The sequence below is a fragment of the Symphalangus syndactylus genome, chromosome 2 (genome assembly GCF_028878055.3).
Source record: "Symphalangus syndactylus isolate Jambi chromosome 2, NHGRI_mSymSyn1-v2.1_pri, whole genome shotgun sequence".
Lineage (NCBI taxonomy): Eukaryota > Metazoa > Chordata > Mammalia > Primates > Hylobatidae > Symphalangus > Symphalangus syndactylus.
In genome coordinates this window covers 51,581,422-51,593,578 of record NC_072424.2, presented here as the reverse complement: position 1 = coordinate 51,593,578, position 12,157 = coordinate 51,581,422, and the positions used below count along the sequence as shown (strand labels likewise).

Sequence of the window (12,157 nt, the reverse complement as noted above, 5' to 3'; positions counted from 1 at the left end):
CACTGCCCCCCTTTTTTTTAACTGATAATGAAAATTCTCACATTGGGCATTTATAAATAGATATAATAGGAGCCATTACATGAGTTTGTAGATTAAAGTTTTGACAACCAAGAACAGAGGTGCCTGGGCTTAGCCACACTTGCTTGCCAAATTATCTGCTTTAGGACTAAAATTTTTGAAATGTGAGGCTTGAAGGATGTTGAAGGGACAGCCCTCCATGCAGCATTCTTGTCTATTCTCTCTCAAGTCATCCGTCCCTGTCCCTTAGGGTCCATTTCCAATCATTTGCTTGAAACTGTATATCCCTAGTTGAACAGAAGGCTGGGACTGCCACTCCCACAAATCACCAACAGGTTAAGGAGGATGGTGGGAGTATCCCACTAGTAGGAGGGGTCTGTGAACTGTGGTCTCTTGAGCCTTGTGTCCCAAAGCAGCCTTAACTCTGCTTGTAGGTGGTACATTCTATGTTGATTTACCTGCAGAGGTGGTTTCATGAGGGGTTCCCTGGCCACAGGGCCCAACTAAGAGATGATGCCAACATGTCTGGTGCTGTAGGGGAAATGATCAGAGCAGTGAGCATCTGGGGAGATTTTAATGTTCCTGGAAGAAAGCAACATGAGCATTACAACTGTGGCAAGAAAACTCTAACACTAATTCTTAAAATTTAGTGTAATTAACTCTCACTTCTGAAGGAGTTCATTAACCCATTTATGTCAAAGGTTGCACATTTTTTTGTGAAAAATCAGACCTTGGTGATGACCTCGAGCCGTAGGATATAAATAACTCCCACAAGCTTAGCATTCCAATAATGGAACACTAGGCATAAATGGGTTTTATGAACAGAAATTCTAGGTTCTGTTTACAGACATTCTGACTATGTAAATGTGGGATGTGCCCAGGAGTTTGAAGTTTTGTAAGCACTACAGGTGATTCTGACACAGGTGATCTAAGGACTACACTCTGAGATAAACTGCTGTGATCTCTTACAAGATAGCCCAGCCAGCAAATCTGCACAGAGGAGAAGCCATATTCTACAAAAATAGCTTGTTCAAATATCCATGCTAAGCTCTAGGTTGGGTGGTTACTTTGAAATAAGGCCACTAGGCTTTCCAGAAGTTGCCAGGTTCACAAATGTTGAAGTGGTGGGGGGCGTTAGTATTTTCCTGATGTCACCAAATAGACCCTCAGAGGAATAATGGCATCTCTCACTGCAGTCCACATTCCACATTAAACCTCTTCTACACAAAGTGATTGTCTAGAGTGAAGACCTTCTTGGCAAGATGCTACTTCCAGTGCTTAATTTACATTTGGTGATACACTGACGATAATTTTCCTCACTGTGGACTTAGTTGATTTCAAAAGGTATACTTTCCTTCATGTAACTAAATTGGTTTATTTCAAGCTATTTTAAAAATGAATTTAAAAACATCAGACAGCATTCAAGTGAGGTATTATGGTTACAATTAGGCCATTTAATTAGACATCCAATCACAATGCAAACAGCTACTGATTATTTAAGAAATATACCTTTACAAACGTTCGTGTTCTTCAAACAAAACTAGGTCATAAAATGTACTATGTTAAATCAATACTGCTATCTTTCTCCTGGAAACCCGATCACTTGTCTTTGTCTCTTTTCAAATGCGTATACCTGTTTTAAAGCATAAACGTTTGGGCTAGATACTGGAACTAAGCTCTGTTTTTCTGCCAGTTCTTTCTTTGATACCTTCATTCTCTCCACTAAAGCATGATCATCATTCTCTTTAAGGATGGACAAGATGGGCTTTTAATTATTCTCATCTGAGTATTTTATTCAGCAAATATTTGTTGAGTATCTATATTTATGCACTTACTTTTGCAAAGCACTTTTGTGGCTATAAGCTCCATGAAGAGAAAATGCCCAGTGGAGTACCTGAAATCTAGAATTCACTCTCATGAAATGCTGAGAAAACTGAAAGACTTTGTCATTTACAGAACAAAATAATTTATCCTGTATACACTATTGACAAAGTACACATGCAATATTTAGGAGAATTTTGGTTATGAAAAATGTCTGATTTTGCCGTTTAGAGAAAAAAATGTAGGTTATCATGATAACCAAAAGTTTACACACCATTGTCTTGCAATACAACCTGTGACGACAATATTTCAATACCATTGCCGGACTAAACCTTTAACATTAATTATTTATCAAAATTATACATGCCACTAACACATCTCAACAAAGAAGATTATGTAAGTGAGCTGCCTTGGCGTCAGTAATACTGAACACAGTAGCTATTTTCAATCCTTCATTAAAATTAGATCAAGATGTACTTGCATTATGTGTTGCTGTTCCTGTAGGGAAGACTTACATTAGTTTAAGATTTACTTTGGGTATAAGTGACACTTTCTTCTCTTTTTTGACATTTCTTTTTCTTCTTTGTCCCCTCCTCCACTGCCCGCACCCCCCAACCAAAAAAAGTTTTCAGTAAAATACAGAAAGCAAAAACACAAACACCTGCCCTGTTCACTCTCTCTTATGCATAATAAATGCTTTGTTCTCCCCCTCAACTGGATCCGGCAGGGATCGCCCGGGGGCACCTGCCACTTCACCCTCAGCCTTGGCTCTCTGTCCCCACCCTGGCCCCTAGGATTCCAAATGGTGCAGCAAAATACGACAATCCTAAGGTTCGTAAAATAAGCAATGGGTAATTTATTTTTCAGTGAAGGAAAGCCTTTAAATATTAGTGTTTTAAAACATCAAACTTAAAAGTTACTTCTGAGTAGGCTGAAAGGTGAATCCAGGCGCATGTAAACATATCCCGGCCTACCGCTTCATAACTCGCGCACCGTGTTGAGGCCCTAGGAAAATCTCAAAAACGGAGATGTAGTCTAAAAACTGGACGACACCATAGACCACGTTGCTGTAGCCCCACATATTACCCACGAGAAAACCTAAGTGGTAAAGTCACTTGTCCAAGGTCAAGCTGGGCCAGTCGCAGGCAGGGCTAGTCCGCGACCTTCTAACCTTTCCATCTCCCACCGAGCCGCGCACAGGCCCTTGGTCGCGCCGGCCCCCGAAGGGTTCCCACGGATACGGTTCCCAAGTCAGTGGCATGTCAGTGCCCTTCAAGCTACCGCACTTTTATTTGTTCTCCCCGCCAGCTCCATAAAGTATTAGTCTCTCTCCACGCCTTCTTCCCAAGCCCAGGTGCCCTAAACCACTTGAGCCCACCGCGCCCAAAGCCGACTCACCCTCAGCCCGAGGTGCGGGAGCCCTGGGACGGACTCCGGCCCTCCCCGCAGTCCCCGCCGGCCGCGCTGCGGCCCCGGCTGACGACGAGTCGAGAAAGTCACCCGCGGTGACCGCGGACGCGAGGGGCGGGCCGCGTCGCGCCGCCCCGCGGAGGCGCCGCAAACTTTTCCCGGCTCGCAAGTTGCTGGGCTCTGCGGCCGCGGACCGACTTCCTTCGCCGGCCACCGGAGCGAGGGGGCGCCCCTACTCCGGGAGGGGGCTGGGCAAGCCGGGAGACTGTCAAGTTGGGGTCGGGAGAGTGCGGGCGCCCCGCACTCTGGGGCGCGCGGGGCTGAGCCTGGCCGCATTGTCTGCGCGGCCTCGGAACAAGCCCGGCCGGAGGTGGCACCGGCGGGCGCGGGGAGGAGTTGCCGTCCCCTTTCGCCGCCGCCGCCCACCGCGTTCTTTGTGTGTCTCTCGCCGCCCTCCGGCTGCTTCGCCGCTCGCCTGACAGCTGATGGGCTCACCGCGCCGGGTCCCGCGTCCTCTCGGCCGCAGCCGGCGGAGCCCGGCCCGGCAGGAGGAGGAGGGGAGAAGAGGAGCGTTGACAGATGCTGTCTTGGAGCGGCCACCGCCAGGGGAAAAGCCTGGACTGCCTCGGTGAGAATGGGCCAGTCGGCAACCGGCCCCAGCCTCGCATTCGCCTCAAAGACCCCAGTTGGCTAGGAAACCTTCTCTCCGCAGCGGCCCGCGCGGCTCCGCTCTTGCGCCCCGCGCCCGGCTCAGCGGACTAGCGCGCCCGGTGAAGAATCCTGGGGAACCCGCTCCGCCCCCTGGCTCCAGCGCCCTCCAATGGTGTCGGCGTACAGAGGGCTGTTCCGCCCAATCAGGTGTCGGAAAGCCCAGCCAGTCCCCGGGAGTGTAGCCAATAGAAGGCGACTCCGGCAACACACCCGCCCTGATCCACTAGGAACAAACCGCTCCGAGCCCGGTGGTGGGACCGATCCTGGCGCCCAGATCAAGCCAAGTCCGGCCGAAGCTGCGTCGCAAAGTAAGAACTGAAGACAGGTTCGGTGCTTAAATGACTATTATTTTACAGAGTTGAAGATGGGAACGGTGGACGCACAAAATCTTTACCCTCGGCTTAAAACGCCTTTTTTTGGCAAAAGTTTGTATATGAAAGAAAGCTGAACAAACACGTTGTAGCACTGTTTAAGTGAAGGCCTTTCCTTTTAGAACACTGCTCTGCAATGCCTAGTCAGCTGGCGCTCAGGTTGGTGCGTTTAGAGTCCCGAGCGTTTGTGTTCCTAATAAGTTTGCCAGAATGTCAGGTATCTGAAACAGGTTAGTTTCTATCCTGCCCCAAAACACAGACTGTCACTGGCCACCACCATGTTGTGGTTTTTTTCCATGAATGAAAATATAAGAGTTCTGTATGTAAATCATCTTTATTGTGAACTTTATTTCTATATAAGGTCACACAAACTAGCTTCAGTGGAAGTTGGATGAAATACCGGAAAAGAATAATGTAGAGATAGATGATAGATATGTAGGATGTCTCTATCCATCTGCCACCCATCTATCTATCAAGAAAGGACTTGAGTAAAGCACTGGCTATAAACGACTGTATCTTTTGATCACAGGACCTTACAAATAATAGGCACACTAGTTATTTGTTTATTTGATTTGAACAGGATGACTCACTTGTTACTGTTCATATGAAGTTTATAAACTTCATATGAGTTGTTTACTGAAAGTGGACTACACCATGACGAAAACAGTATTTGGCAACACATATTTGCATATTTTAAAATAAAATTACACTTATTTGTACTTCAAATAGTTACGTCAGTTTATTTCTTCGGGTAATAAACTGTGCATTTAAAAATTTTTGTACACATGTAGCATGTTCCTTCTTTATAAATTATTTTGATGACCAAATACATTTTTTAAAGGATGATCTGTACAATGAACGGAAAGAAGAGAGAGATCTCAAACAAGAAAAATATGGCTATATTACCTCCTTGCTTTCGTGATTGAAACTCACCACGCCTTACCACATTAAGTTCGGGGGATAACATGACCCCTGAAATGAAGTTTTATCAACAGATCCAGGTTTTGGATTGACCTTGAGCCAATCTCTTAATGACTAACTCTGTTACAAGAGAACAATATGCCTGGCTCTACCTGCCTCCTTGGGGTGCTGTAAGATCCAACCAAGATAGCGTTTGTCGAGCACTTTGCTTTCTGTAAAATACTGTGCCAAGTGCAGAACAGTCTTAAATGTGTTATTTTTCTCTGCTTATTATCAGAACATTAATATTTCCTCGACTGCACATTTTTTCAATCTGAAGTATATTTTTGAGCCCATCAGTTTTCTCTCAAAATAGATCTGAATGAAACTCCTGCCTGCTCATTCTAGATCAAAGCAGTACTTTCAGGGTTTCTTTCTCTTTTTTAATGGAGAGGATGTTAGAAGAAGAATACTGAGGAAAGAATTCTGGATGGAAAACGTTCGAGAAATTTTATTCACTCTTAGTGTATTCCTCTTAGTATATTCCTCAAAAAGAAGATGTATCATAATGTCCAATTTAATACTCTGTTCATAATGTTTAAAAACTTAAGCAAGTTTCAATGTATATGCCTAAAATAAGTTAACGTATCCTATGTCTGCTAATATAGTTTTAGATGGAAGTTGTAAATGGCTGGCTCAAAGTTATACCCATAAGTCAAGTACTGAATTTAAAATTTTGGGGGCATTTATTAAAGATTCACTCATCACTTTTGTACTTAATTGTCAAAGAGGAAAATAAATGTGTATTTTTAGATTCTATGTGTCATAATATAATTTGTTTACTTTTTCCCAAAATATGCAGTCTAGTACAGAAATTTAATTATTACTTCAAACAAATGTACATATGGTAACAATAGAATGTAAAATTTGCTGAATTTAGTTGAACCAGCAGTTGTAATTTTCAGTTAATTAACTGTATGTATTTCATTTTCTGAGTGAAAATTGTGGAAGAATTTGCCAATATGAATTCAATATGCATGATTTATTAAGTATAGTTAAGTCAAAACCAATGTGTGGTAATTTCCTGATAATCGACAAATCCATACCCATTTATTACATGGAAATGAATATTTCAGTGATTGTCTGGGTAGTATTTGTGATTTCACTGTGGTGATGTTTCATTCACTAACTGATATTTTCAGTTTTTCATCAGCGATTTTCTCATCAGTTGTCCAAAATGAAACAAAAGAGCTGAAGCTATTTTAGACAGCTATCAGTTTTAGCACATTTTTAAATGTTTATGAGAGAAATTGACTTTGGGGTCAGTTTTAGTATTTATAAAGATGGTTTTTAAAAACTACATAGACATAGACATTGGTAAAGATAATTAAAAAAATACATAGACATCTTTTATAAGTTGCCTCACATGATCTGTGGTAATATGTCTATAATATTATTTTCTCTGTATCTTTACATTTAATTTGCGATCATCTTAAGATTGCTTCATCAGTGAATATAACAAAAACTGGATTTATATCTTCTCGATTCTGATAGTTGAAATGCTTCTGAATGTCTTGTCTCGGACAATTCAGAGTTCCATGTGACTTCTCAACAAATAACCGAGTCTAATTCATTAATCTGAAAATGATGTTCTTAGGAATAATGAAATAATATCTATATAGGGAGAAGAGAAAAACGATTAGCTGTTTTTCTTTCTATTTCTTACATGGATGAGAGAAAAATGCCTTTGTGAATCACAACATCAGATACTTTAACTCTCCTTTTACAAAACTTATGTTTTGTTGATTTCTTGAACCCAACCATGTAGTTGCCTTATTGTGTATCTATGGCAGGAAACTTTTATATGCATATGGAGTAACAGAGAGAAAATTTCAGAAAACATTGGTGAGAGGCACACTAGACTCCCTTCTCCATTTTATCTTGGGTCATGGTCCCTCAGGAAAATTTCTTTTAGAGTTAAGTATTAGGAAAAATTTCATTTTTTCTGAAATGAGATCTTTGCAGCTTCTCCTTCTTATTTCAACTACCAGGAAGCTTGGAACCAAATTTACAGCTTAATTTAGCAAGGTATGGCCTACTTCACTGTAATTTTTTTTCTTTTTTTAAATTTTAAATTTTTGTAAGTACATAGTAAGTGTATGTATTTGTGAGGTACATGAGATATTTTGATGCAGGCATATATGTGTAATAATTCCATCAGAGTAAATGGAGTATTTATCACCTCAAGCATTAATCCTTTCTTTTGTGTTACAATCCAATTATACTCTTTAAGTTCTTTTAAAATGTACAATAAATTTTTGTTAACTGTAGTCGCTCTGTTGTGATATCAAATACTAGATTCACTCTAATTTTTTAATAAACATAACCTTTACCTTGCCATGGTTGATTACTATTCATCTGTGCATTATTAGTTTATATATTTGTATGTATGCATTTTATTGAAGCTCTGTAAAATACTTTCTGAAATGAGATAAAATATATATGACTAACATATTCTGAGCCTCACATAAACTCTTGAGTATGTAGAGTTAAACATAACCAGAATGGGTAGAGAGAACAATATGAAGGATACTGCTGATATTTCCTTCACAGAGAAATAGGATTTTAATTCACCAGGTATAATATCTCTAAACCTTTTCCAGAGAGGCAAGAAGAAAAATAGATGTACTTGACTGGGAAATTTTATTACATTTATTTATTTTTTTTCTTTTCTTTTTTTTTTTTTTTTTGAGACAGGTTCTTATTGTGTTGCCCAGGCTAGAGAGCAGTGGCATGATCATAGCTCACAGCAACCTCAAACTCCTGGGCTCAAGCGATTCTCTTGCCTCAGCCTCCCTAGTAGCTGGGACTACGGATGCACTCCACCATGTCCTGCTAATTTTAATTTAATTTGTAGAGATGGGAGCCTTGCTGTGTTGTCCAGGCTGGTCTCGAACTCCTGGCCTCAAATAATCCTCCCACCTTGGTCTCCCAATGCACTGGGACTACAGGTGTGGGCCACCATGCTTGGCCCAACATTTACTTTTCAAAGTTAAAGTTATTTTTAAAAGTCATCTCCTGAGTGACATATTGTCTTAGCACTGTTGCAGAACTTCATCTTACCCAACTTTTTTTGTTTCATAAGATATATTTGAATTAACTAGAAGTTGTAGGTTAAAAATATCCTTTTAAAATAGAATGGTTTACACAAAGTAGATGGTAGCATCCCTCTTCCAAGCCAGAAGGTCAGCATGTAGGAGACCCTCACTGGAGTTAGGAGGGTTTCAGTCATAAGGGATAGAAAACTCAACTCAACTTGACTGAAATATAAAAACAAATATACATTAGTGCATATAATTAAAAGTATACAACCTTGATCAAGTAAAAGTAAAGGTACAGCTAGCTGACAAAGGTGGGAGAGAAAAGAAGGGGGCCAAAGAAGAAAGCTGGGTAGGGGCATCACGCCACATAGAGGGGTGCCAAAAAACTGTATTGGACAAAAAGTGGTTTTATCCAACTTTATTAGATAACATTTATTGGACAAGAAACAGAAACTTAAGTAGCTACTTCTACATTACAACCAACAAAACTGAAAATGATAATATAAGCATCGAAATTGGAGAAGTGTTGAAAGAAGGACTAATGTAAGACCTAATTTTACATAGGTCATTTTATATAGCTGAGGGTCAGGTAGATAAGTAAATAATACATAACAAATAGAGAAATATACTAGTTATTTCATATTTAAAGTTCATGTTTTGTTCAAACAAAAAGTTTATGCTTTAGTTTTCTACAGGCAGAAACTAAAAGCAGAAATGGTTAAAAGGGTTTTCCTTTGGAGGAGGGGTTGTTGTAATTACATGTGAGAAGGGTTGTGGTCTTATTTGTTTTTTTTTTTAACCAACTGTGAAGATGGTTTTGATGAAAATTGTCAATATTACAGAAAAAGTCTTAGCAGGAATGTATTTAAAAAGAAATATAGGGTATCCATATATATTGGGAAAGCACAGTTGTATTTAGTGTAGAATAAAATGGAATTTAGGACCCAAGTAAGAATGTATATGATGGTTTTAAAAAAGCAAATATAATGGATATATAGTGAAATTATTTTGTGCTCTTCACAAGCAATTCATAATACAGTAGATTATCTTATTTTTGTGCTCGAGAACAACTGTGCCTCCTCTGGATCCCAGAGATTATAGGGCAGATTGGGTATGGGACAGTGCTTGTTAAATGCCTGTTTGTTTTTTGATGAAGTGATTGTATCATTTGAAACTGTTTGACTCAGCACACAGGAAAACGCAATAGAAAATGTGTGCAATTGTGAGCTTCATAGTTTGAGAAATGAATGAAAATTATGGAGAAGATTCCATGGAAAGTTACAAAAGTAATTAGAAATCTGGAACACAGCCGGTTTGGAAGAATGAACATTTTTGAGCTTTGGGGGCTCCAAATTTTCAGATAGAATTCATTGTTAATTTTCTGTGCAAGTGAAGGAGAATAGTGAGCCCACTGTGAAATGCTCCACGGGGGTCTATTAGAATGTTTCATCTTGGATAAGAGAGAAATCAACCCACAGGACTGGCATACTACATTGTGAGAATTCATGGACAAGGAAGAATATCACTACCAGAAGCCATGGAGGAAGAAAAGGTGTGTGGGTGTGAGGGTGTGTGTGTGTGCGTGTGTGTGTGTCTATGTGTAAGAGACCAGGCTGAATAAATGTTTCAATCACTGACAGTTGATAATAAACAAAATGAATCTAAAAGGCAAGTCCAGAATAATTAAAGCAGCATGATAGAACTGAAAATCTACTGTCAGAGTGTAATGCTTAATCCTAATTTGGAAATGATATCGTGGAAACTACCTGAACTCAAAGCAAAGCATCCTCATGCAGATGGCATCTTCCCACGGTTGTCTGAAAATAAATACAGCAATAATAAACATTTATTTTTCATCCATGTTTTTTCACAAGGAAAGCACCTTCGCATATGTAACATCATTAGATCCTCATAACTTTTCCTCAAGATGATGAGGAGGCATCTCAGTATGGTATTTCAGTTCAAAGACACATTTGAATTCTGCTATGTCAGTGGGACTCAACCAAGCCATTAACTCCCCTGGGTCTTCAAATAAGGATAACAATTATAGGTGTTGAATCTCTCTGCCTGTTCTGCATGTTCTGAGGATGGAAACAGCTAATTTGTGTGAACATGCTTTGCAGACCCCTATGTGGGTCGCCAGTGTTCTTATTAGCATGGGTTCTATTCCCATTTTATAGATAATGAAAAGGAGATTCAGAGATCAAAAGGTAAATAACCCAGTTAGATAAGGTGAGTCCATGGCCTCAGATCCCCAGGTCTAATTACTCCCAATGCTCATTCCACTACTTTGATCCGAACTTGAAAGTGTGATCAGTAAATACAAAATTAGAATTGTCTGGTGGTTTCCTCAATTTCTTTTCTGGATTGAAGGGTTAGACTAGTTGATTACCAGGATCCTTTCAGCTGTGAATCCTACAATAGTCAAGAACTTGCTTTCCCAACTTGCTCTGGGGTCTCTATTCCCCTCCAGGGGATGAAGACAATCAAACGATGGTTAAAGAGTTCTGTTTAGAAAACAAAGAGAAATTTTCCTGGCTCCTGAGGGAAGAGATGAGGTAGAGAACCAAGAAGATGATGTGAGGCTGGGGACTATAAAGAATGAAATAATTCATAAAGATTCTCTGAATGTGAGAATAGAAGAGACATAGAGAGAGGATTTCCAAGGTGCAAGTGCAAATTCCCAATAAAATCTTCTAAACACATAAATAGTCTTGTCTGTGGTTTTTGTGGTGGGGAGGTGTGGATGCTTATTTCTTTGTTTGGGTTTGTTTCAATGGAATCAAGTCGAGTAAACGAAAATAAAAGGCGAATATGAAAACATAAGCCTCTCCCTTACTTCCCCTGGAAAAAAGAAAAAAAATTCCTTCTCAGAAAAATTCTCAGGTCTTTGGATCTGTATCTAGATGACATATAGCGTAGAATAAAAACAAAGAACAAAAAAAAAAACTTAATTATATTTAAGACTGTGAGAGAAACAGAAAGACAAATTTCAGTATGTTGAGATTACTGCTGAAAAGTAGAATGATGTATAAAGAAGCCAGCATCATGTGCTTACTGCTGTAAAAGCTAGTTGTTTGATAAAGTTAAGTATATCTATCATTGCAAATTTTGCCTTAATATATCATCCCACAAACATTATGTTTAATTCATATAGGGCAGTGTAATAAATTGTGATCTGTTAAGGATATATCCTATATATTTATATAAGTAGAATAAAATCTTGAAAGATCAAGACCTAGGTGTTAATCTATGTACTTTTCTGTATTTTTTAATTGTTTCCAATAAATTTGTTATAATCAAAATCCTTTTAAAAGCCCTTTAAAAGGTATATAATTAATAAACCCTCACTCCTCCATTGCTACCTTAGTTATTATATAGTATATAAATAAAAAAGAAGTGAATGGCTTATATTAATTATATTATTTATTTTATATTGAAAATCTCTCTACTTGGACTTTTGAATGAAAAGTTTGAATATTCATTGTGATAAAATAATTTAAATTATTTTCATGACCAAGTGAGAACAAGGAATTAATGTAAAAAGACAAAATGAAATTTTAGTGTAACACGTCTAACATCTAATAGTTTTTTGGTCAACTGTTTATTTTTCTTTGAAAGATATGTAAAATCTTATCCTTAAAATATTGAAGGACTAGTAAATAATATAGTAACAAGTAGTCCCAACTTTTGAAAGACAGGAATTTTCACTTTTCTTTTTTTTTTTTTTTTTTGAGACAGAGTCTTGCTCAGCTGCTCAGGCTGGAGTGCAGTGGCATGATCTCGGCTCACTGCAACCACCATCTCCTGGGTTCAAGCGATTCT

At 39.1% G+C, this 12,157-nt stretch overlaps 1 protein-coding gene across 1 annotated transcript in view; it reads right to left on the bottom strand.

The window, feature by feature from the left end:
* Window positions 1-3,921, bottom strand: part of LOC129469797 (putative uncharacterized protein encoded by LINC00472) — a 190,876-nt gene extending 186,955 nt beyond the window's left edge. Inside the window, exons 1-2 of the mRNA XM_055256833.2 lie at window positions 3,238-3,921; window positions 477-549 (exon numbers count right to left, since the gene is read on the bottom strand). Of these exons, the coding sequence (XP_055112808.2) occupies window positions 477-549; window positions 3,238-3,585 (421 nt within the window). The 5' untranslated portion in view covers window positions 3,586-3,921. The remainder of the gene's footprint in view (window positions 1-476; window positions 550-3,237) is intronic.
* Window positions 3,922-12,157: the final 8,236 nt, after the last annotated feature.